The sequence below is a fragment of the Melopsittacus undulatus genome, chromosome 3 (genome assembly GCF_012275295.1).
Source record: "Melopsittacus undulatus isolate bMelUnd1 chromosome 3, bMelUnd1.mat.Z, whole genome shotgun sequence".
NCBI lineage: Eukaryota > Metazoa > Chordata > Aves > Psittaciformes > Psittaculidae > Melopsittacus > Melopsittacus undulatus.
The window spans coordinates 90,991,109-91,017,818 of record NC_047529.1 but is presented as its reverse complement, the minus strand read 5'-3'; the positions used below and the strand labels follow the sequence as shown (position 1 = coordinate 91,017,818).

At 39.5% G+C, this 26,710-nt stretch overlaps 1 protein-coding gene across 3 annotated transcripts; it reads left to right on the top strand.

Moving 5' to 3' along the window:
- Positions 1 to 2,650: 2,650 nt before the first annotated feature.
- GNG4 (G protein subunit gamma 4) lies at positions 2,651 to 17,158 on the top strand. 3 transcript variants are annotated; one of them, XM_031046251.2, is made up of 3 exons: positions 2,651 to 2,732; positions 9,626 to 9,731; positions 15,940 to 17,158. In XM_031046251.2, the coding sequence occupies exons 2-3, from the start codon at positions 9,636 to 9,638 to the stop codon at positions 16,066 to 16,068; spliced, it is 225 nt and encodes a 74-aa protein (XP_030902111.1). In that variant the 5' UTR covers positions 2,651 to 2,732; positions 9,626 to 9,635; the 3' UTR covers positions 16,069 to 17,158. The 3 variants fall into 3 exon arrangements, with proteins under 3 accessions (XP_030902111.1, XP_005146050.1, XP_030902110.1); XM_005145993.4 differs by lacking the exon at positions 2,651 to 2,732 and adding an exon at positions 2,760 to 3,238; XM_031046250.2 differs by lacking the exon at positions 2,651 to 2,732 and adding an exon at positions 6,469 to 6,619.
- The last annotated feature ends 9,552 nt before the right edge of the window (positions 17,159 to 26,710 follow it).

Sequence of the window (26,710 nt, the reverse complement as noted above, 5' to 3'; positions counted from 1 at the left end):
CTGTTTGATATTTGAAACATAGTTTTGGCTTAGTTTCACCTCTTCTATTTTAGGGACCTTGCACAACTTGCTCCAGATCAATTTCTGCTGGTTCTCATGTCTTGCATATTTTAAAAATCATGAAGTGGGAAAGTTCTGTTCATAGACTACATCGTGTGGCTGTCAGACTGGCTGGGAGCAGTGTAAGACTGCTGTAAGTGGGAAGCCCTAGGCATGTCACTTTGCACATCTGTATGTATCCTTTCTTCCCATAGGATTTGTTACTGCAATTCAGGTGAAGCCATGGTGCTCAAAGCAGAGATATTCCCCTACTCCCCAGCTGCCTCCTCCCTGAAAACCTGACTGAGTTAAGGCAGAAAAGCAACTCTTCTCTGGATTCTCTGAGAGAGGAAAGAAAAAGGTGCTGGGTAGATTGGAGATCTCCGGGGGCCATCTCGCACAGGATGCAAGGCTCTCCCTCGTGGAAGCTAGGATTTGGGAGAGAGATTTATGTGGAAGGGCCTGTCTATCTGATACCACTTGCAGGACTCTGGTAAACCCAGATCATTGTGTTCTGATTGTGGAGAGATAAATGTGAGAAAGGGAAGGGATGGCAGTAGCCAGTTATTCATTCATGGTAGGTAGAGGGGAAGGGGAGAAGAGAGAGCCCCTCTTACTGAAAAATGGAACCCTCATCTCTGGTTTACAGATCCATTGTGTAGATAAATGCCTGACAACGAACAGGAGAAACAAGAAAATCAGTAGAGAAGGCTATCTGTGAACTGCAATTGATGACAATTTTCTGCAGGAAAAAAAATGGTTTCTAAAAACACTTTTCAGTATTTACTCAGAAATATCAATTTTGAGGATATTCTCTTTGGAGAAACTTCCTTTGTACTGAGCAAGAACCTCCCACCATTTCAGGATTTTTTGATTTACTATGATTGCAAGCTTCACTATGCATTTTGTGAAAAGAACTTGAGAGCAGCACGGAGCAGTATCACCTGGTTTGCTGCTAACAAACTTCAGTACTTCTAAGTTTACCTTCTTAGTTTTCTTCAGGGTTTCGTGTTGGGTTTTATTTTTAATTTTATTTTCTTGTATATGCTGCTACTTTAGCATAAAAATAATAACATTTAAAAACTATTTAACAGCTCTGCTTGCCTTGAAAAAAAACCCGTTGGAACATCAGTTAAACTTCCAGAGCTACAGACAGTGCTGTTTTCTTTGCTACTGTTGCAAGTTGCAAGCTACCTACAAATGACCTCTGTGTAGATATTTACTTGCTACTACTGCTCTGGAGTTGGGTCACAGCCACTGATTTTGCATCTAGATTTCTGTAATAGGCTGTGTTTTGGTATTTCACAATTTGGGTTGGGTCACTTTTGAAAGAGGATAAAGAGCTGGTGTTCCCAGGAACATAATAGGGAATCTGGAGTTTTAAAGTGCACTTTCATGAAGCTCATATAAGCTTATTGGGTGTGGGTCACGTAGATTCAAGGAACCAATTCATGCTAGCTGTTACAGGTACTGCCTTCACAGCCTATAGCCCAAGTCCAGCAGGAGACTACTGGCTGTGGTAGAACATACAAGTTTGCAGATTAAAAAGGAAACATGTTTATATAATACATGATGAGAATACATTTTTAAAATTACCCTTCACCCTTGTATTTTGGCTTAAAGAATAAAATTGTCAGAAATTTGTGACAGCTAAATTACTACAACCATTTAGTATGCATTCTTTGTCTAACACCATGTAAATAATTTATCTGGTAAATAGAACCTTTGTGGAATGGGGACGTAAATAAATGTGAATGAAATAGTAGCTATTTTTGACCAGTTTCTAGATGTCTGGTTAGGGTAAACTGATGAAGTCACCTATTTATATTCAGTAATACTTTTGTCCTGCTCCCAAACCATTACCCTCTTGGCTCACTCTTTGAAGAGGCTGCCCATGTGCCTTTAAAAAGCAGGGTTCTTCCCTCTTCTGTATAGAAAAGAGATGTCACTTGGAAATCCTTCTGCTCTGTTAAGAGGGAGTGTGAAGAAGTGCTGATAGCAGGATGATAAATGTATGCCTTTCTAGAGGGAACAGCCACATTATTGGGGAACAAAACGGATGAGGTTGTGGTGGTGGTGGTGGTACTCCTGCCAATGTGCTAGCCATCAGGGCAGACAGTTTTTTCAGTTAAAAATGTTAACTAGCTCATTAACTGCTTCTGGCCCTTATCCTTGACTTTCAAATTTGTAATGGGGAAGTATATAAAAATGAACTATAAAGCTGAATTATTTTATTCTGGCATGCTTGCCTTCACAAGGGAAATCGGAGTGGTCCCTTTTCCACAGTCGTTTCTTTTTGCAGTGGGCTTTTGGGGTTTTTTACTTCATCTTCGCCTTGTTCAGCATGAGGAAAGGATAGGCACTGCGGGCTCTTACTGATACCCATGTCGTACAGGGTTCAACACTGCAGAAACAGGTGCGTGACCGATCCCTACTGAGCTCCTGGCTGGACGGAAGGAAGTAGGTGCCACTGCCCGGGACCACGGATGGCGCCAGGTGCGGGGCAGGGCCGCGCCTCAAGTTTACCTCACGGCCACTTCCCGCCCTGCGCTGCTAACGGCCGCTTCCGCCGCGCGGGGAGGGGCCCTCAACGGCTGTGGCAGCCCTTGGTCGCGCCTGCCCCGCCCGGCAACGCCGGCCGCGCCATGTGCCGCCGGGCAGCCCGTCACCCAGCCTGCTGCCGCCCGCCACCCGTGAGTGCCCGCCGACACCTCGCTCCTGAGCGGGAGGCGGGAGCTCGTAGGGCGGGTCGGGGCGGCCCCGGCGGGTGGGTAGCGGCGCTTCCGTGCGGGGTTTCTTCGGCGCTGCGACGGCTCTAGTGGGCTGGAAAACCCGCGGCTGCCTCCGCCCGGCCGGCCGGTCCCGTCGGTTACCGGTAAACAACACCGCTCCGGCTGCCCGCGGAAGTCAGCTCCGGGCTTTGGGTTTCGTTGTTCTCGTCTTCGCGGTTGGGAGAGATCATCCTTGTCCAGACAGCCCGCTTCAACCCCCTGTACCCCTCCCCGCGGGTGCTGAGTGAGTGGGGTCCCCTCCCTCCGGCTGTCTGGTGCGACGGCGCCAGAGAGCGGCTGCTGCGCTGCTTGCGGCTTCGCACGGCAGGGGAATAAACCCCTTTGGTGTGCGGGTGTGAGCGGCTACACAGCGGAACGAGTGACATCAAACTCGGAACAGCGACTCGAAAAGCGGCTCTGTCCTGCAGGTAATAGAGTGCCAAGCTTCTCAGGGGCGCTTTCTTTGCTTTACGTGTCACAATTAACTTCAAATACATTTAAAGCAGGATTTAAGTGGAATAATCAAACTTTCCCGTATATTTCTTTTCAAGATCATAGCTATCTTTTAAAGTTAGCTGAAGAGGTAAAATAGAAGGTAGGAATCACTTTTCTGTGTCTCTGGCGGTTTGCTGGACTGTACATGCACGTAACCTGTATGCTGATGATAAATATATTGCATAAAAAGAATTGTCCTTGTGAAATGTCATATTGGTTCAGCCATTGTTTCCTTAGATTTTTAAATGTTGAAAACCGAGATGATATTTTTGGGTAAAAGAATGGGATATGGTGGCAAGACTTTTTGGGATTTGACAGTTGGAGTGGGTTGTACCTGTGTTAGGTGAAAATTGATCTGAAGTTGGGCAGTTTGTGGTTATGTGATTAGTTATTTTTGAAGTCACCATATTTACGGAATGAAAATTATATTCTTATGGTGAGCAACAGACAAATAGTCTTTCCTTTAATCCAATAATTTCTGCTTGAACGACTAAGCTTGTCCTTAGTGGATGGAGTATCAAATTGTAGTAGTTCTCTATTACTTCTTCATGCAACCATGGGATAGAGAAAGCAAAAGGGTTCCTTAGGCTCCCTCTGTGTTTACAGAGCTACATCAGCTGCAGTAAATCTTGAAGTAAGAACTGAGATAGCAGGGGTAGTTCTTCCTATCCCTGTCATGCCTTGCAGATGAAGGGGAAATAACCTGTGTCATGTGGACAGTGATGCTAGCACAGATAGCTACCGGTCTTAATGCAGGGGTATTTATTAAGTTTCTCTTACCTAAACAGCAAATGTAGAACTCTCTTTCCTCATCTCCCCCCCTTTTTTCCCCTCTTTTTTTTTCTCCCTTCTCCCCATTTTCTTCCCCCGCTCTTCCCACCCTTCCTCCCCCTTTTTTATCTCTCTTTTTTAAGTTTATTTTATTTTTAAAATATCTCTCTTTTTCTTTTTTTTTTTTCCTGTGATATGCCATTTTGGCATCAAACATCTGTGATGTTTTGCTGTCTATATTCTTAGTGTGTTTGCAAGTGAATGATGAAATGCGGGGATTTTCCCGCAATTTAGAATGTGATTTGTAGGTCATTATTCAGGGATGATTTGCACTGAGTCCCTGGGACTTAGTTGGGTTAACTCTTCTATTGGGTTGCATGGTCCAAGAAGCACAGAGCTTGTGTGGAAGGTGTTCTTCAGAGTCGTGAACCCCAGGTTCTCTAGTCTAATAATTTCAGGTCCATTACTTTAGATTGCTGAAAGAAAACAAAATCAATTGGGATTAGGACTTTTTAGATTGAATTCTACGGGTCACTTTTTTGGTATGGTGTTTTAAGGTTGTACTTGAAGTGGAGGGGGGAAAATTGCAGTGCAGCTTTTTCATCCCTGTTGCTTGTAGAAATCTGTGTTGAAAGGCTTGAAAATTATATTTTGCTTCTGTGTTACTCAAGTTTTCAGACTTTTTCTGCATTTTACTAACAAGTATTTATGAAGTTTGGTAAATGTAGGTTGTACTCCTTACTTCTATGTGAAATCAAGCTTGACTTGCACATACTGTGGAACTTCCTGGCTTGTAAGATAAATTTGCCTTTGAAGTGCTGTTGGGTACAATGTAACCTGTTCTAAAAACAAATAAAGAAAAGTTGCTCCTCATGAGCATTTTTATGAGCCCTAGCAATTACGCTGTTTGGCAGAAATGAGTGAACTGCACCCAGAAAAATGAAGTTTGTGTGAGTTCAAAAACCCCAAACCCAAGAAAATTTAGGTGGCCGGGAGGCTGTCGCTGTGCAGCTTTCAGGAGTGATGCTTTAGGAAACGCTGGCTAGCGTGGTGTTCCAGTCAGCACAAACTACTTGGCTAAAAAAGGCCATGTAGCTGCTGTCACTGTTCTTTGCTAATGTGATCAGCATTCCCCTTAAAGAAAAGAATCAGAGACTAAATTAATGTGCTTAGTGCACTGCATAGAAATACAGTGGACAAATGAGCTCCTATACAATCTAGCTCCACTGGCATACATCAGTAACGTGTAGACTGCACGTAGTCTGATTGCTAACATAGTTACTGTAACTACGGTGATTATCAAGACCTGTGTATGTCTGTATTGATCTAACTTAATAGGGGGCTGCTGGAAAAACAGCCAGGAATGAATATTAGCAAACCCAGCTGTGTGATTTCTAGATCAAGTCTTTTTAGATAAAATTTAAAAGATGGGGAGAAGTTACTCCTTTTGAGCACAGTGTGAGGTGTCTCTGCCCATGGCAGGGGGGGGTTGGAACTAGATAATCTTAAGGTCCTTTCCAACCCTAACTATTCTATGATTCTATGATCAAAAGGAGCATGACCAGCAGGTTGAGGGGGGTGATTCTTCCCTTCTACTCCACTCTTGTGAGACCCCACCTAGAGTACTGTGTCCAGCTCTGGAGGCATCAACATAAGAAGGATGTGAACCTATTGGAGTAGGTCCAGAGAAGGGCCACAAAAATGATCAGAGGGTTGGAGCATCTCTTCTGTGAGGAAAGGCTGAAAGAGTTGGGCTTGTACAGCCTGAAGAAGAGAAGTCTCCTTAGAAGATCTTAGAGCAGCCTTCCAGTACCTAAATGGGGCCTACAAAAAATCTGGAGAGGAACTTCTGCAATGCTATGTAGTGACAGGACAAGGGGGAATGGCTTCAAATTTAAGGAAGGGAATTTAGATTAGCTATTAGGAAGCAATTCTTCCCTGTGAGGGTGGTGAGACACTGGCAAAGGCTGTCCAGAGAAACTGTGGCTGCCCCATCCATGACAGTGTTCAAGGCGAGGTTGGACAGGGCTCTGAGCAACCTGGTCTAGTTGAAGTTGTCCCTGCTTATTGAAGGGGGGGTGGAATAGATTACCTTATAAGGTCTCTTCCAACCCAAACTTTTCTATGATTCTGTGATCTTGTAGCCTTCTCCCAGATACACTGCAAAGCTAATTGTGTCTTCCAACGGGTCTAAAGACTTTGAGAACACTAGACTGTTTAAAAAGAGCTGTCTTAGGAGGGAGAGTCAGAGTCAGTTTTCAGGCTGCAGCTTCAAAGAAACACAGAGAGAGATCCCATTAGAGGGTGTTTGGAGGAGGAGACTTTCTCACATTCCAGGGGACAGTCGTTCAGGGAGAGTGTAATAGACTCTTGTTATTAAAACTTTTCTTTTCAGAGCTTTATTTCTAAGTAACAATATTTCATTAAAGAATATTAGGCTTAAGGTTAATAAAGAATATAATAGGCCTTAAGGAGAGCAGAACCAGATCTCAGCCAAAGCTTTGTCTGGAAAGAGGACCAGTTCATCACAGCCTGGTTTGAAAGTGAGTACAATTCTCATTGTCAATATCACTTCATATTTACTCGGGTCTTAAGTGATGCTGTGCAATATGTACTCTACTTGCAGAGAGTAAGAGAAGGCAGACATATGTGTAGCCTCATAAGAGAAATGTGAAACAGGAGTAATCCATCTTACAAAGTTCTAGAACCAGAACTGTCAATATATAAAAAGACATTAGATACTTAAACGGATGCTAAGCACTTCCAGAAATATGGTAGTTAAATATTTAAGTGCATGTGAAGGCCACGGTAAGAGCAGGTTTTGGAACAGAGCAAGTGTTTGTGCTTCAGAGGATGAACAAACCTCTTACTTGGGATAAGTGGAAATTTTCTCCAGTGGCTGAAACACCTAGTGCCAGACTGTTTTCTGGAAGTTCTCTTTACGAAGCCTCTTATTCTGATGGTTTTCTGATATTGTGGAATAGTTTACCAGACAAGATACGTATTTTCTTTTTTAACTTTTTCTCCATTTGCCATTTCAGAAGATAGGTAAGGATATATTGTGTGGCACTGTTTTCAAAATGGGGTTTGGATTTTTTTAAAGCATTTTTGTGTCTAATAGTCTTCTCAAAATTACATTATGATCTTACTTCAATCTGTTATTCAGTAGATACTTTAAAACTAGCCTGAAGTACTAGAAGCAGTGTTTTCACCTACTTTGATGCAGCCAGCAGCAGTTCAAATTGTCTGGCTCTAATGTTTATAACTTTCTTGGTTTGGGTGAAGGAATTGCTGGAGAAGCTTGGGAGGTTGGAATTCTCTGGACTTCTCATGGAGTTTGAGTTGCTTAATTCAGCTTAATTTAAAAGTATTGTTCAAAATTAAATTTCTAAATTGCATCTGATCTTGGACTGTGGCAAATGTAGAAATCAGTGACTTCATTGAGTTTTGCCTTTTTGGCTCTGTGGTCATTAGTAGTCTAGCCATGGAGAGGGTAACAGAGTTGGAATTATTCATACCTGGGGGGGGGTCATTTTGTAAATAAAGATAAAATGTGGTTTTCTTATTTTTATGGGTAAGTTGAGACTTAAATCTATGGGTTGAGTCAAATAAAAAGTCCAGAGATGAGCTGTAATTCAGAACCTCTGGTTCTTGTGAATGTCTCATATCCTTTCCACTTGTCCACTGCAAGTCAAAACACATCTGAAAATTGTTTGGAGGCTGTTATTTGATTGTGGGTTTTTGTACCATACATGGCATTTTATGCAAAGCCAGTTCCTCCACATGTGTTTAATCCTGTGCCTTGTGAGGAATATGAGTTAAAAGACTGTAAACAAAGATCAAGTCAAAAAACAAAGCTGCTGTGTTCTGACATGATTTTTGTTTGTCATAGTGCATGCAAGGGGGAAACTTGTGTTCCATTCAATTATATATGTGTACAGAAAACCTGCTATTTGTGTCTTTTGTCTTTGCTTATATTAAAGCTCTTGTTTTGTTTGGCACAATTAATACATTTTAAAGTAGTGTTTCCCCTGTCTAAACCTATACAAGTGCTAAAGAAGTTTGTTTTGCTTCTTCAAATGGAGCATGACTCACCATCATATTTGTATTCTACTATCCTATTTTACAGCACAAGCTACCATTTTTAGAAACAGCCATCTTTGTCTTGTCTTTGGACATCTGTGTTTAATGAAGTCAGAGCAGTTAAAAAGCTATTTCTCCATTATTTTCGTGCTCTCGATTGCGTACTTCTGTTGATTCTGACATGCTTAACGCATTGTGTATACTTTTTTTTTTTGACACAAGCGTTTCCTGTATCCTACTTAATTTTCTGTTTGCATCTTAATCCCAGTGACTGGACCAGGTAAGCTATTGAGGTTCAGGAAGGGAAACTTCTGTAGCTCTAGGTGTTAATTTCTTGTCCAGAAATAAGCTGGAAGTACTCATTTTGAAAGATCCAAGCCTAAAACTCTTTTGACAGCAATACAAAATGCCTCCTTTTGTGTGCTTTCCCTTGCGTCCCATTTGCTTCTCACAGCCCGTGTCCTTTGCATTGCCTAGTTTTGTATTGGTTTCTAACACTCATTGCCAGGTTAATCTTTCTTCAGAGGTGGCATTTGTGGCATACTGTATATACAGCACCATAGGCGAGTGTTTTGGCTGATTGAAACCTCAACATCTCATCTTACTAGGTAGTATAACTGGTCCAGGACCTTTCTAGATCATCTCTATCTATCTTTTTTTTCTACATGGGCTTAGCTCAACTTCCAATGACTTCAAAACAGTAACTGTTATTTATGCTGGTCTAGTCCTGCATAATAGTGTCAGCAGGAGGTCTCCTAACATGCAGACCACCTAGGGCATATATAAGTTGATTTACCCTCAAGCCCTCAGGGAGTACCAATGCTACTCAACAGAGAAGCAGTGCTTCCCAGCAGCTGCAGATGTCTTAAAAAATAATGCATTCCTATACTGTATAGTATAATGTACTGGGTTTCAGTCATCTTTAGACTTCACTGGGGATGTATAAGCAAGAAGTTGGAAAATACCATTCTTCTCAATCTGTTAATTCATTTCCACACTCCATAAGTCTATAGTCAGAATTTTGACTTGTTCTCTGTCTTAAAATTTCTCTCTTTCTGATTCTTGGTGAGAGCAGTGAGACATTAATTTCCATTGTGCAAGTTTCTGAACTAGTTTTCATGTTACTAGGTGTAATTGGGGTATGGAGCCAAACTGCTTAATGGCTGCAAGGTCTGTTTGTGAACAGCTGTTCTGTGTCAGCAATCTGAACCAGGGCAACCATTTCTCAACTGAAACAAGGGCCATCCAGTCTGCATCTCTATGTTGTTTTCAGTATTCAGTTTGAATACTGGCAGTGGAAGATGAAAATATATAAAGCAATAAGAACAGAAATAAATGGTGCCTGTATTTGGGACCTTCAGCCTGGTAGTGTTAATGTAGTAGGTGAGGGTTGGTTAGATTTACTCTTGGTGATTACTATATTTGCTACCTGTACTTTTAAATTGCTTCAACTTTGTTTCTTCTAGGAAAAGCAAAATGAAGGAACTAGTATCAAACAGTACAACCAGTATATCTCAAGCCAGGAAAGCTGTGGAGCAGTTAAAAATGGAAGCATACATGGATAGGATGAAGGTAAACTTAGACTTATCATTGATGTTTTGCATTTACTTACTAGTTTGTGGTACAACTTCCCTTTAATATCGCAGAAAGACTCAGTCATCTGAAATTAAAAATCTGTGTTGAACTATAAAACAATATTCAATACTGTGAATTAGTTACACACTAATTGCCTGCTTCTCACAAAGTGATTTCCAGGGCCTGGCTTCTAGTCTGCTTCTGTATGAGTGCTTTTTACATCTGTCAAAAATGATATTTTGTGAAATATTTAAGATAACTGGCAAGCACAGGTGTTTGTCTTTGTCATCTGTGGCTGAATGCAAGTGTTTCAGGTTTCTCAGTTCTTCTTTAAGAACTGGAGTAATTCTTTAAGCTATTGCAGTAGTTTTGAATAATGATGAGACAACCTGAATTGCTTTGCTTTGTTTGATTCAGCAAAGTTCTCATTGCACAAAAAATATGTATGATTGCAATGTTCAGTTATGATTCTTCACACTATTGTATGTGAAGATTTGATTTTGTCATGCCTCTAAATGTATGCGTGTTAAACATTGTAACTAAAGGCACTATTGAACAGAGGTTCTCAACATTTTCAAACCGAAAAACCTGTCAATTATTCTTGCCTGTCATTCTGCCTTCCACTAGCCTAAAGTTTTGTGAATAAATCAAGCACCTAAAACCTAATAATGTCATGGAAAGTTTTAAGAAAGCAACACTCATGTCTTGCATATGCTTGCACTGTCTCTGAAAATCGGGAATAATCATTTGGCTGAAAATTCCTCACAAGTAAGAAGAGTTTAGAGATGGAAAGACTATAGAAGAATGAATGCATATAAGTAATCAGGTTTCTGCAGATAACTGAGTTGTTACAAACTGAAATTATATATATATTATATATTATAATACATATATTTTACTGAAATGTATAATGTTCTTAACTGCATATGTAAGAAAGACACAGGTTCTTACAGGTAGTTTAATTAAAAAGAACACAATTATTAGCAAGTGTGGTAGATCTAAAAACCAGATACTTTGAAAGTACAATTGGTTTACTTTTCATTACAGCATGGGTCCAAAAAGGTACTAAAGAAAATATGACGAATTTCAGTATTCTGAGAGTGCCTATACTGTCATAAACAAAATACAGTTTGCAAAATGTTTGTCTTGTGGCCTAGAATTTCTTTGAACAAGTATATGAGGGTTTGTAACAAGGGGTTGGTTGGCTTTTTATTACCTGAAGATCTGTTTTTCTTTTTGATCTTGAAACAGTTGTGTGTTTCAGTACAGCCAAATTTTACCAGGAGACTTTCCAGTAGTTTCAACAGGAGATTTTGAGTTCTTGGATCATAACTGTAAAGTCATGGTGTCTGGTGTCATGGTCTGGTGTCATGCATCTGCTTAAACTAGTTAGACATTTAACAGGAGATCAGTGTTTTCCAAATAATTTAATTAAACACTGTTTTGCAAATAGCTATAGCTAAGTGATTATTCCCATAGTAGACAAGACCACATTGGTACCATTGAAAAGGTGCCTGTATTATCAACTAGGGAAATCAGAAGTTACAGCTTAATTTTTTGCTACAGAGACAGTTTTCCATGCACAGTAGCTGCTGTAACCAGCAAGAATTGGGTCTGCTCAATTAAAATCTTGTAGTTACAAGTATGATAGTTGCCCATTCATTCCCCACTATGTTCTGGATTTTTCATCTTATTTAAAAATTAAGTCCTATAACTAGCCAGAGCAGCAAGCAGTGCAGTGTTTTGAGGTTCCACAAAGACAGCTTGCTGTTGAGGTGTGAAAGAAACAATTTAAAAGGGGAGAGTGAAGTTACTGATGTATTGATTGGTAGCTGGAAGGTATATTACTGTGGTGAGTTTTTGAAACTAAGAAACTCAGAAGTAAATTAAACCTGCCTTACTTCACTGCAGGAATGGATAGAATTATAATGGAGAGGTAAGTAGAAAGCAGGAGGTGCAGATTCCAAGCTAGGCAATACCAAATGAAATCAAACACAGGCCTCATGACTAGTAGGATAATGTTAGTAGTAAAGTTGTGAAAGCAAAGATAATATTGGTGCTTTATCAGAGTTGTCCCCAGAATAAAGCACTATTTGATCTCTTTGCAAGCAGAAAAGCAAGAAGGAGTGCTCTGACATTTAAGAATCTTGGTGTATCAGTTATTATTCCATTTTCTTTTTTCTTAAGAAGGTAGAAAATATTCCTAACTGGTTCTGAATAGTGTTGGGAGATAAGCAGTAGAATTGCCAGTAAATTGTGTGTGAATCTCTTTGTTTTAGATGTAAAGGATAAGCAGAGTGGGTGTTGCAGCAAGAATGGTAATTAGTCACAATCCATGACAAGACAGATGACATTGTAATTGCAGCCTTTTGCCCTGTCATGGAAGCTTATAATTATTACTGCAGCTAACAGGGTTATGTTCTAACTTCAGCTGTTTTTATCACCTCTGTTATCCTGAACTATAATGGTGAAATTCCACAGTCCTCCGGAGACTAATTCTTTGAAGCATCAGGCTTGAGTGTTGTGGGGTGTTTTTTTTCTTTTGGCAGTTTGGCAACCAGATGTATTTTTCACTACACAGAATAAAAATAATAGTATAAAATGTGAGGTTGGTGTGATACTGATATACTTCATTCCCTCTGCCTATGTACTGTAACAGATTAAAGAAAATTAAATTTTTATTCAGCCACTTCTTCTATATATATAAATTACTTTGAATCTGCAGACCAGCCTGTATTGCATAGGAGAGCTGAAATGATAAGTGTGCTAGCTTCATTGGAATATTCAAAATACATGTATTTATTTTAATTCATAATAAAAGCTATTCTGAAACTGTGCAGCAGTATTCAGCTACAAATAACCCTAAAGATGTGTAAAAGCTGTGATAGAGTGGCCTTCATGTAACTTCCTCCATAACACAAATAGGATGATCAGCACATTGTTTTGAACAGTAACAAGCTACCATGTTTGCTGTGAGGCAACCTCGGCATGTTGACATACTCTAAGGCAGCCGTCTCTGCTGTAGCCCTAATGCGATGCTCAATGCAGAGGTCTTCCGCCACACTTGTTTGGAATAATAACACTGAGCAGGAAACTTGCTGGAGGCAACACTGTGTTTAGGTTTTCTTTTTTGTCCACAGTTCTGACTTTGCTAGCTGTGCTCACAGCCACCCGAACCAGCGTTTTCATTGATCCTAGAATATGGTCAGCTAACTTAACTCTCCATAGTGAGTGGTCATTATTCCACTGTGCAAGCCCAAGCTACTCCGCTTTTAGTGAAGAAATGGCCAAAATTTACATTTATAACTGCTGTAATCCCAGTGGGAGGATTTCTCCTCCCAAAGCCTTTTATTTTTTCTTAAAGGATGAAAATATAAGACCTAGTACAGGTTTAGTTTGTGGCAATATGCTGAAATGTGATCACATTCCTCAGTTCCTTGTTGCAGGTTTGTTTTCTACTAAATAATACTATTTAGTAATACTATTTATCAAAGCAAACTAATTTGTGATTTAAACACTGTCATATTGAAGAAGCTGCTTGCTCTGCTTCATGGCAATCCTACCAGCATTAGAGGACAAGTTAGATACAAAACATAATGCTGTGCTTTTTCTAGTGAGAATCCTTTTTATTGTTATATGATGTCAAAGCACAGTAATCTGCAGAGAAACAGAAAATGATACAACTGGGTTTATCCCTTTGCAGAATGCTGATTGAAATTGTACTTCTCTTCCATTGAATGAAAAGCAATATGCTCAGGCTGTCATTGTTTACCCATATGTGGGACAAAAAAGGTAGTTATGAGAAGGTCAGTCTGTTGAAGTCCAGTGTTGGTTCTCTGTTCCTATAGACGTCAGTCTACTTAAAAAGATTGTTGGTTTGATGTATAAAATAACTATTTATTAGCTTGATAGTTGAAGATGATAGTTGAAGATGAAATGTGCTGGGCATCTTAATGATCCCTGTCTCTGGGACTCAGAGAATTAAACTAGCTTTACATTAGTTTTTATGTCACCAGTGTTTTTTATGACATAGCACTGAAAATGTCACAGAACATTTTTGTGGCCACCCGTGGCTCTGAGCCTGACCTGCTCTGTTTGAATGCAGGAGTTTGGGATCAGCCAATAAATTAATTAGAGCATAGAACTACCTTCATTTGTTATGTGCAGCTGTGCTTGCAGGACAATAGAAAAGTGAAGATATGTATGCTAAAGAAGATAGGAATGTATAATGGCAATATGAATAGATTGCCGTTACTTGGAAATGCTTCTCCAGAATGTCATGGTGGTACATTCCTCCTGGAAACATGCTAACTTCCTCTTCAGTGGATGCATTCTATGTTAGTTTATACCTTGTTGAGGACAGCATAAATCATTAGCAAAGAAAAGTACATTTTCTGTCTTTTGATTTTTTGTGGGGCTTGATAAGAATTTCGTAGTCAGTCTACATTGTGCCTTTCTGTGGAGAATCTGCTTTTTTAAAATTCACAAGTAGATTTCAATGAAAACTGGAACTATGATAGGATGCATAAGTTTTCTATTTGTTCATTACAGTTCTACCTGTCTATTTTAGACAATGCCCTCACACCTTAAGCCTCATTCTTTTGCTGCTGCTTAGCAAGAAGCTTTCAGTAGTCTGAAAATAATTACAATCCTTTCTCTGTACTTCAAAGTCCATGATTTTCCACACGCTTTTGTCTGACCTGCTTCTCTCCTGAGAAGCACCGATCCTTCTGAATACCTCTGCACATCAGAGCAAATCAGCTCAGTCTTCTGCTTTGCATTGGCCCATCAATATGTTGTTCACATGTGGCCTGAACTCTTTTTCTTACAGGCCAATTCAAAGGCAAACTAATTTTAAGTAACCAAAACACCCTTGCTTCCTCTGCTAGGAGGATAGTCTATGCTGGGATGCCAACCATAAGTACTTTATGGGTTTAAGCATTCTACAAAGGCATGTTTCAGTGGATATTTAAAAAATAAAAAGTCAGTTATTTTGTTCCAGAAGTAAATTTAAATTACATGCAAATTCCGACCCAACACCCTGGACTTCAGACGTCTAATCTTAAGCCTACTACAGGCTGAACTTGCCAAAGCAAGCAGGGAAGGGGGAAGCCAAAGCTAACACACCTGCACGAAAAATACCAGAAACGTGATTTGTTTTTCCTTTTTCACTATAGTTGTGTGAATGTGCTGACCTTGGAAGAAGCTGTCAAGGTGCTCAGAGGAAAGACTTCTTTGTAGAGACTTCCTATCTCATTTTCTCAACTGTCATAATATTGAAAACACAATAATTAAAGCAAAGAGATACAGGGAGTTGTAAATATTTTACTGACCGAGCAGAACAAAAATGTTTCATATATATATTCTAAATTCTTGAAAAAATGAGTCACAGTGGCCTAATGTCACCAATGTTAGGCCACAAAGATGCAAAGGTTACAAGACTTCAGCTACAACTGAAATGGTTTAATGTTTCATTTTTCTTTTTCTGTAAATTGTCTTATATGCCAACTCACTGTTACATTTCTGTAGGACTTTTCAATAAGCATTAACCAACCTGCTGAATTTGGAGATGTTAGAAGTGTAAAAAGATTAAGGTAATGCTATGATTAAAGTAGTACTTATAATAACTTACTAAACAGAAGACTTTAGTCTGACTTCATTGAAAAGAGCAATATTTAGCTTAAATGAGAGCTACGACACATGATGGTCAAGTTTGGCTTCTGATTTCCTCTTTCCTTTTAATCCCATGGTCATGTACTTAGAGAACTTTTGTATCTGGAGGAGCAAAGGGCAGAGAGATTGTTTATGGAAAATCTTACATCCAGTGGCTAGGAATAAGAGCTGAAGCAGGCAACCTTTACAGAAACATAGCTTGAAGGAGAATCCCTATTGTTTATGAGCCATTAGCATATACACGTGTCATGGTTTAACACGTTTCAATGAGTGTATGTTTCTGACCTTTCTTCTGAGGGAGAACAGCTGAACGCAAAGCATATAAATTGATATCATCTAATGTCACTATGTTATATAAAATATACGTAAGGATTAGTAAGCCTAGTAAGAGCAAATTCAGAGCTATGGTCTCTTGTAATTTGAAGGATAAATCGATCTACTTCTATTTTATGATAGCCGCTGTTACTGTATATGAATATTTATGCAATGCAGATTGGTTCAAAATTTTTACAGTAGTTTTCTCTTCTATTAGGTATCCAAGGCTGCAGCAGATTTACTGGCATATTGTGATGCTCATATTGGAGAAGATCCCCTTATTATTCCAGTGCCTGCATCTGAAAATCCCTTCAGGGAGAAGAAACTCTTTTGTACTATCCTCTGAGTGGGTTTTCAATTAAAAATGCCTTCTGCTAAAATTTGATGTCAGTGTTGCATGCTTTTAGTTTTAGCCCTTTTTTCTTCAGATATCAATACTCAGACTATAACTACACCATTTTTAGAGGGTACTGCATTTTCTGGTTAAAAAAATAAAATAAAAAAAACTGAAAAATTCAAGGTAATCCTTAGCTTTCAGACCAATGGATAACTTGAATTTCAGTTCTTCATGTAGATTCTTTTGGTCTTAATGAAAGCATTGAGTACAGTATCGAATTGTAGATGTCTTTGCCAGTCATAGATTTTTCTGAGACCTAAATGAGTCATACCAATTCTTGAAGCTATTTTTAACCTTCTTATTTTCGTTAGAAGGTGAATTTAATTCATTTGCCTTTACAGATTTCTATCTAAAATGAGTAGCATGACCTTTCCTCGAGTAGCACTATTTAGGAAAAAATCCCAGTGATTTACAATGCTTGGAATGGTCAGTCTTACGCAGTAGGTGGTGTTTATAAATGTTTCCTGAAGACTGTTATAAACTTGAGTACAGAAACAATCTTAGTAAAGGAACATTGTAACTACAAGCAAAAGGAAGATGTATAGTTACACATATCAATAAAACTGTAGAAAAAAACCTGTCTGCCTGTATTTTGAATTATATTGGTTTAGAAAGTGAACTGTAATATATCAGCTGTTCTCCAGCTCTCAGTGGAGGGGGTAAATCTGCCCTGATTGCTACAGGGAGGGGAATTACATTTTGCTAACACCTCTCTACATGCTTTTTCCCCCAAGAGCAAGACTCATGGGAATGGAGAGTAATGGTAAATTAAAGTTGTTCTAGAATGTGCAGTGAGACCACTGCCATTGACACATGTTTGTATATTTTGTAGCCCCAGGTTAGTAATGAGATAAGTTATCAGGAAGCAATTTATGGAGATTCTGAGAGGATGTTTCTGGTCTGACTTTGTTTAAAGTGCAGTGAGAGGAAATGAATGAGATATGGAATATGACTGTTCTGCCTTCTTCAATAAGTAGAATCAAGTCCAGTCAAGGCATCTGATGGAAACAACTGTTACATTATAGACTTTTTTTTTTTTAATTCTCCTTAAGAAAAGTGAAAGCTCTTTTCTGGTCTGATCAGGAGAGTTCTGTCACTAAAGTGCTTCATATGTACAGTGTGTCAATGTACTGGAAATGTCACTCCTTAGAAAAGCTGGTGGATACAGCCTTACACTTAAGGCAGGAAGCAATTTCATTGGAGAAGTGCATTGGTCTGACTGACCCCAAAGTACGCATACCTGCTCCAGCTTATGTTTAGCAGTTTCCATCAGTATTTGTTGTACTGGTTTGTGCAGTGGAAATACAAGAAGCCTGCACTGTACTGGTTTTGTTTTCTTTGCCAGTCAACATGAATAATGTGCTGCACCCAGCTGCTAGTCCAGTTACACAAGTTGGGTGGCTTTGGACTGTAGTTCTGCAGCCAGACAGCTCATCCACCATGTGTGTCTAACATGGAACCTCCATGTCAATTCTTGTAATAGTATTGTGGGAAAAAATATATTCCTTCTAACCAATAGGCTTGTGGGTTGTCTTTCATTTAGAAGTTTGGGTTTTGATTTAGCAGCTGAAGCCATCGGTAGTCGAGCAGACACAGGACTGCTTCACAGTGTTCTGAAAAGCATTCAAATCTCTCGGACAGGTCCTGGCTTGGTTTAGCCTTGGTTCCTATTTTAAAGTTTTCAGTTTAAGATTCTTATTCCTAACTTTTAATGATAATATTTCTTAACCTAACTTTTAATGATAATATTTCTTAATGTTCAGCTTTTTGCGGGGGCTGGAGAAATAGGCTTTAGCCAAGTAGCTGCTTTATTGACAGTGAAATAAAAATGGCTTTCTGAAAATATTTGTTAAAAAGGAGCAACAAAATGCTTAATAAGGTTCTTCAGGGAATCCTTCCTACACTGTATGTGATTTGGTAAGGGCTCTGATCACCATGGCAACGTTTCCATTTGTCCTTCTGCATGTATGGTTTTAACTGGAACAGCATGGGAAGGGAATATAGGGCATACAGCTTTATTCTCAAAGGCTTTGTAACAACTTGCATTTGTGGCTCATCATTAACATTCCCATCTAAAATAACAAAATTGCCACAGCTTATTACAGTACCGCAAACAGCTTGCTTTCTGTTTCCAATTAGCATTAGCATTGAGCTCCTGAGATTGAAACATTTCACAGTAGTTCTGAGCAGTGCTAGCTACAAGAGCTGCATTTACAAAATTCCTGTATTATTATTCACAAGAGGGGAATGTCATTGGTTTGGACTTAAGGTTTTCTCCAAGATTACTCTTCAAGTAGTTGTGAATGTGTTGGACTTCTTATGTTTCTAATAACCAGTTCCCATGTTTGTACTTTCTTTCATCAGTTCATAGCTTTGATCACGTAAAACATTTTGTATCTGTTAAGATGTTTTCATGTTTCTAATTTTAAAAAAGGAAACACGTAGAACAGCATAAATTGCGTATTTGTTTTAGCAGATGTGTATAATGTACCTGAAGAGGTTAAACCATGGAAGCTTAGCCCCTTATTGGAAAACAGGACAGCTTGCTCTACTATCACCAGGCCTTACCTACCAGTTCCTTGAATGAAGATCTACTACTGGGGGGGGGGGGGTGGGGCACTCCTGGAAGATCAACAGTTCAAAATAATTGTAACAGCTTTGCATCACATTGAACATGTGGCTTTATTCAGTAATACCATCAAAATCCTGACTCTCTGAAGAGAATGGCATCATTTGGGGTTTCTTATGCCAGCTGGATACACAAAAGAACATTAAAATGAATGTCTTCTCCTTCAGTTCCTCCAAACTATAAAATGTCTTTGTCATTATTACATTTTTTGCTGCTTTGACCTTTGAGGTGGTTTAGATTAATCTGCTATTGATGGTTGAGTTTCATGCTCAAACGTCTTCTCTCAATCTCTCCACAAAGATACCTGAGGATTCTTGGACATTTTTCTAGAGCTGAATACATAGATCATGAAGTTTAGCATGATTTTAAAAACTAATGCCCTCTGAAATGGCTTTGTCTGACAGGTTTGCTGTAGGCTGAAGCAGAGAGGCTTTATCTTCATCAGATGGTCTGATTTGATTCCCACTAACATCAGTGAGAACAAGACTAGGCCTGTCACCATCCTGGCGTCATACTCCTTTCTCTCTGTTTTGTTTCATATGCCATTAGGTTTGTCGCTTTGTATTTCAGGCCTGGAAAATAACACATGTTCCCTGTTAGCAGTGCGAGTTGGGGCTGTCATCCCACAGAATGAGACTTTCGGAACAGAAGTTGGATTCCAAGAGTTTTTGGCATATTATTACCAATACTTTGTTCATATGCCCTTGTTTGCTGCTCTGATGAAATGAGACTTCCCAGTGATGGATTAATGGTAAATGCTAAAGTGTCAGTAGCGCTTGTGGAGATGGCTGTTTTGCATTCCTCAGATTAATCTCCTTGGTTTACCTTGAATGTTAAATGTTATCATTTCCATATTAAAAACTATTTCCCTTCTCTCTATTATGTACTAAATTCCTGTTCTTTGCTTCCTGAACCACGTATTAAATTAGTAGCAGGGCGTTTGGCTACTGCTGATTGATAGGCAAGATTTTAAAGCTAGTCTCTACAAATTCATGGTGGAAGGAGGGGAAAAAATGGAAGGAAGTTTATATTAAGCTATTCTAGGTCACACTGTAGAGTAAAATAAGTACAAACTTTGTCATTGGTGACACAAAGGTAAACACAGGAGCTGTTGCCAACTGATTGGGAAGGACATCATAACAAAGAATTTTTGTAGTGACTTACAATAGGGTCAGCTCCAGCAGGAGGAAAGAACACTTTAAGAGTAATGGTCTGTAAAGGTGTATATTAAAGCCTGGAACTTGAGTATGCTACTCATTTATGTAGCTGGATATCTGATACCAAAGGACCTGCAACAGATGTACTTTGGGAGGACCTGGTTATATAGTTTTGCCTGTCTCATTGTCTTCACTGTATAGGGGTAAAAATCTCCATATGTGATTCTCTTAGAAAATACTGTATTTACAAGCTCTTCTTTGGGTCTGCATCAGGATCTGGATTTGGTTCTTGAAGGAGACTGAAGAAAACTTGGGGGAGGAGTGGTTCCTAAGAAACAGACATTTCTTGTACTGAAAGCTAATAATATTTAAAGTCATTAGACTGACTTAAATAGTACTGTGATGTGTGAAAAACAGTGGGCAAAATTACCAGGATAAGTGCTATATAAAATGTTACACCTGCATATTTAATCTTTTGGGAGAATATTTGGAATAAATATTGTACATTTGCATCTAATTTAATTCAGTTTTATAGCACTGTCAAATTAAGTACAGCCATAAATACCAGAACTGGTATGGGAGCAACTTTTCTGTCTGTTAGAGGAAGATGTATGTCTAAGTTTGTCAAGTGCATTTACACCACTCACGCTTGTGAACAAACAAAACGAGCAGCTTTACCCTAAAATAGGGTCTTTTCTTTCCCACATGTCTGTTACAAATTGCACAGGATCGTCTGTTACTGCCACCTACTGATAGAGTCATAAACAGAAAAAAGTACCAGCATCAGCTAGAAACGACCTCAAAGGGGGATGCTCAGCTAATATACATGCTCTCAGGAAGAGCGAGCTGGCACTTCTGTTTTGATGTGTTGTGTAAGGTGTTGCCTGTCACTCTGATACTGCTGGGTTGTGGTTCAGCCTCACGCTTCAGCTCCGGATGTCTCGGTTTATGGGGAGATGAAAGTCAAATGCATTATTTGTTTGAACAGGTCAGGCGTCTAGCTAAAAAACACTTTAAAAGTTGTGGAAAGCTTTGGCTGTATCAGTTGCTGTTGCTCTGAACTCCCTTCCTGAATTTCATTTTCTAGTTTGACATGTAAGTTGGACACCTGTTCTGCATTGACAACATTCTGCCACTTGTGCCATCACTTACACTTTTGTCTTTTGCTGCCCTGAGCCAGTGATGTGAATGCAAAGGACAGTAAAGCCTGGCTCTGGGGCCAAGTGGGCCCCCAGTGCAACCAGCCGCTAATAATTTCTCCTGTTTGCCTTCCTCATTGCAGAACTGTAAAACACTTTTCATGTGATTGACTAGCTGAGCTATTCCTTCACACTCAAACTTTGCTCCTGGCTGCTGAAAGGTTTTATTTTTCCCTCATATGCCATGACATAAGTGCACAGCCAGAACAGAGCTTAGGTCACTGCCTATGCTTAGAATAGCACTTAATGCACTAGGCATGGCATAAGGGTGTGTTTCAAAAGACCACCCAGTCCACAAAACCCATTTGTTGCATAGCCTCTCACTATATTGTATCCTGTTGTGCCTTTGAACTTCAGGCTGCACACATGAGCACTTCATTCTTTCTAGAGCATGCTCTAGAGAGATGCATAAGTTTTTTCAGTGAAAGGAAGGGAAGAGCCAAACTTTATAGGAAAGAACCACTGTGACTTTTCAAAACCCTTTAAGGAGCAGCAACTTTAAAGATCTTTACAGTGAACAGCGTCTCTGGGAAATGAGGCTCATGTGACTTTTGGCTCTGAAATGATTCTTAACTTTCTTGTTGGGAAGACTGTTCACTATCATGGTTCTTGCACTGATTCTTGTTTGAGAGGTTTTTCCCTGGAGACCGCACAGGCTTTTATCCTGCTCATCAGAACACAACACACAGATTTCCAATATATATAATCTGCAGTGCAGATATGAATATATTAGTCATATCCTTAAAAGATCAAGTGAAAAAACTTCAAATGCTAAGATTCTTGTGAAAAAATACCTCAACAGAACCTTTCAGAATATAAAGAATGTTACAGATAATAGCCCCTGTGAGGCCTTTTCTCCTTTCTCAGACAGCACGTGCATGTTTTGTTCTGGGAGTTAGCTTCAGACTCTGGAAAATAACTATAGAGAGCAACTATGAAATATCTAGTGAGGAGAAATTAGAAGGCCAAAAGACAGATCGTATTTCTTCACAGTTCTGCTCATACCACTAACCTAATACTTCCAACAAGGACGTGAACACATTTGAGGATATTTAAACAGAATCTGAATAAATGAAAAAATACATTAAAAATCATTAAAGAAGCTAAGTTAAGCATGCATTTAAGAAATGTCAGTTAAATTTGCTCATGCATCTTCTGTTTGTCTCTCTCATTTGTATGCACTACTGTCCCAGATTGCCATTGCAGGAATTCCCACAAGGCACAGTATAGGCAATGCTCAGTTAATGAGCAGTTACTCGATACTATTTTGGTGTCTTTATTCATCGTGTAGCCCCGGGCGTGATTTACTCACAAATTCTGTTTTCAATGTAGAGCTATTCCCTGATGAGCTTCTCTGTGGTGTTCATCACAGATTGCTTCACAAAGTATCGCCACAGTATCCTGGAGGAATGCGAGGGTGGAACTATTCCCATTTGACAGTGGGAAGCTGAGGCAGAGCTTCAACAGGACGGGTGAGGTTGTCAGTACCTGCCTCTTCAGAGTAGTTAGCCCTTTCAGCATCTCAAACAATATTCCCATTTGCTCAAGCTTCAGCTATGAATCCTCAGCTCTACAAACTGGAATGACTTGCAAGTCAAACACCCAGAATTTAAGGCAAAAAAACAACGGGAAATGTTTAGTTTCATGATTTTCCTGGTATCACACAGAGGCCATGACAGAGCCCAGGTCTCCCAGGCAGCAATTACCCTTAGCCTTGTGACACTATTCACAATCCCAACTCATTCACCTTGCAACAAATGAAGCAGCCACCTGGTGCATTCTCCATTGGAGCATGTCCATCCTAAAGCAGGGTAAGCACCACAAAGGGAAAATAGCTCCAAGTCATGTACATTTTTTAAAATGAGATATAGCCTGAATATTATTTATCAAGTGATCGATAATAATGAAATGATAAACAATATGTGGCCAACCTGCTCTGAAATCCACCCAACAGCTTAACTCATTACCAGGCATGTGATTAAAAAATGTATTTGCTGTCGCAGGTCTCAGCAGGACTGCCTATAAACCTTATTCTTTTCTGTACCCACATCCTAAATCTTTGTGACACTTGTTAAGAATAGCTGCAAATGAGCCGCACAAGAATTATGTAACTCCAACAGCTGGCTGTTGTCTGATTATTGGATATTTAGTGTTGTTCCATACTTCTGCAAGACATTTGCCTGTTTGCGCTGAGAAGTGCCTGTCAAGATTTAGCTGCTACCATACAGGTGGGTTTGATCCCATTTCTATTTTTGATTATCATGAACATGACGAGAAGTCAGCTAAGAGTGAAATCTATTACTGCTGTAGTGGTATGTTTGGATAACTGTGGTGTCCTGCAAGCTGATTTTGTATGGTGGTTATCAATTCCCATGCAAGTTAGGCTGGGTCTGATTAAAACAATAAAAATCCAGCTGAGCAACACCTTTCCAGATGATTGCAAAGATATTCTAATTTATTCCTGTCTAGAATAAGGGATGGTGACTTGGTCGTCCAGCTCAAGTGATCACTTTGAGAGAAGACATGAAACTTGAAGCTCTACCTTTCCGTAAAGGTGAGTGGAGGAAAGTTGGGTTGGCTTTGTCTGAATACGATGCCAGAGCTGTTTTTGTTGCTAAGTTCTTGCAATGCCAGTGAAAGGAAGTTGTCAGCCCTGAACTGATCAGGCAGCTGGACTAGATGACCATTATATGTCCCTTCCAACTGAAATGATTCTATCCTAGCTTTTCAGAAATTATTAAATGATTTTAGCTGGAACTTCCCAAAGGTTGCAGTGTGAAACATTGTCATTGTCAGCCCTCAGCCCTTGGAGCTAAACTGTGGAATAGCTTCAAGAGTCCATTCTTTAACTGAGAAGCACTGGGCAGCCTTAAGAAAAAAACAGAACCAAACCAACCAATCAAACAAAAAACTAAAAACCCCAAACAAACAACAAAATCAGTGCCACTTATGACACCCCACAGTTCTCTTGGTTCAGAGCTTCTTACAGATCCCAGCTACAGGCTATTTTAAGATCAACTGGCATAAAGACATTGCAAGATTAAGCTCCATTGCGACCATGCCTTGAAGCACTTGACCACTATCATGAAAAGAGTCAAATCGATGTGGTTTCTGTAAAAGAAATACTGCCTTCTTGACCTTTTTAGTTTCTTGAATCTCTTAATAAAGGAGAACATAGAGTAGAATTGGTAGTCATACCATATCTGGACTTTTTTACAAGTGACTAGTACGTGTCCCTTAAGAGACCATTAAGGAAGATAGCCATCGGCAAAATCTTGTTAGGTTATTGCCTCCATTCAGTGTATAAATGAGCAGAGGCCTCATGCTACACCAGCTGCATGCTGCCTGCTGCCCAAAGCTGTCTAATAGGCATTTCTTCATGCCTGTCCGTCACAGTCCTTAGCACTGGCTGGTCACATACCATTGACTTCTTTTTGCTGCTGTTAATGATATGAGCTGGCAGGCCCCTCAGCAAGACAGCCTGTCTTCCAGAGATCAGTTGTCACAGGATTCCTTTGTCTGTCCTCAGGAGACCCCGGCAACACTGACGGCATTAATAGCCCAAGCTGGGGAGTCTGGGAACTCCTCTGCATCTGCTCTTCATTGGATTGGAAAGACAAATGGGAAGGCAGGGAGACATCTCTTCTGTTTGTGAACATAAGTAAAACCTATTTATTCTAAAGAGCCTAAGGAAGACAGGGAAAGGGTTGATAGTTCCTCAACACTGACAGTGAATCATTTTAGGTTATGACACTGGACAAGAAAAGACACACTCTTGGAATACAAATTTACAAGCCTTTAATAAAATCCCTTGTACCATGATCTGTAATCTATTTTAATTTTTATTTTTTTTTCTTTAAATAACTGAAGGCACAATGATTTTGTAAAATGTAATATCTCGGTATTACTGCAAGGTGTGGAGAAAGTTAAGTCCCACGTCCCTAAAATGGAATCTATCACCAGTCCTTTCTCTGCTTTCAGATGGAGCACACAGAGATCAATAAACCACACAGCTCCCTGGGGATGAAGTCTGCTAAACACATGCAGCTCTACCCTGCTTCTGGCTCTTCTCATCTGCTGCTGGTGTCCTAAAAACGTCCCCATCACCCACTCAGGCCAATAGCTGGGCAAACATTGGAAAACTAAATGCTATGGACTGGCTGTGGTACCTAACTGCAGCTTCAGTGTCCGTCATGTCCTCCCCATATCAGATAGGAGATGCTTACTTACCCAGAGACATTATGCAAATTTAACAGAAGCATCTTGAGTTTGCAAGCAGCCTGGGGACTAAAATTTGTGTCTTTTCTATCTCCAGCTCTTGTGCCTAACATGTTGTGCTGTACTATACTTTGTGTGCCAGAGGTACCACCTGAGTCTGTAATGTCAGAAAAGTAAATCTGCTCAGAAATCTGGTGTACTTTTGAACAAATGTTACCTAGAATTGGCATAACCCAAATATTTTTTTTTTTATTTCAGGAAAATAATTTAACATTACCTAGAATTTATATTCCAGATTCATTTGCCTTTATATAGTATATATTCATGATTCTCAAATCTCTGGAAAAATCCCATTTTCATATGGGTCATGGCTTTTCAAAAAGTATGTCTGAAACTCAATGCCTTGAATCCATGTTCAGACGCTCTGATATCAGCTTGGCTCCCCAAAACACTAGTCCTCATTAAAGCACTCAAGAATGCAAACTGAAACTGCTGTGCTTATGGGAACTTCTGAAAACTGAGTTAATGATTGAGTCTGAGCATCTACAGTTTATAGATAGATGTATATAGATGACACTTCCAATGTTGTACACTAACGAGAAGTACTACTGCTTGCATCTTCTACAGATGATGAAGCTGGGAGGCTTATGTTAAATCTTTGGCTTTAAAAATCTTTCAGAGAAAGTAATAGAAAACAAGAGTAGGAAAGGCCAGCCCTCTACAAGTAAACTGTATTTTTAACCATTTCCTACTTGACTAACAAAATGCATATATATATATATGCATATATATATATAATCCTTTTGACAAAGATACCCTGTTTCTGTACTGGTGAGAAACAGGATTCTCCTGTTCTGCACAATATATAGTCCTTTATCCATAAGCATGGTAGGTAATACCATAGAGAAAGCAAGATATTAAGGAATTGGTTCCTCCATTTTGTCTGCAAGGAAGTAATACCTGCCAGACATGTTTATAAGATTGATCCCCCTCTGTTCACCCGGCCTGTGGTAAAGTTTGGGAAGGGAACATAACATACTGACTACAAGAAATACAGGCAAATAGGCAGTAATATTAGCAGTTGGACCAGGTTTTATTTGTGAAGCTGAACCTGCTGAAAGGCAAGAAAATGTAAATAGTTGAGAATAACAACAGCACTTCTTGTGTAAATGGTACTGTTCTTTGCTAACAAGTACACACCCAGTTGCATATTAAATATGCCTAACTATGTAAACTAAAGTTGATGTATTTCCAACACATTCTCCTTTTGCTGTTTAAACCCAATATATAAAGGTTAAAGTCATCAGTTGATGAAAAATTAATATTAATTAAGCTGTTTGGAAGGACTTCAGGCATTTTCCAAAGACTTTTTATGACTTGGGAATTTA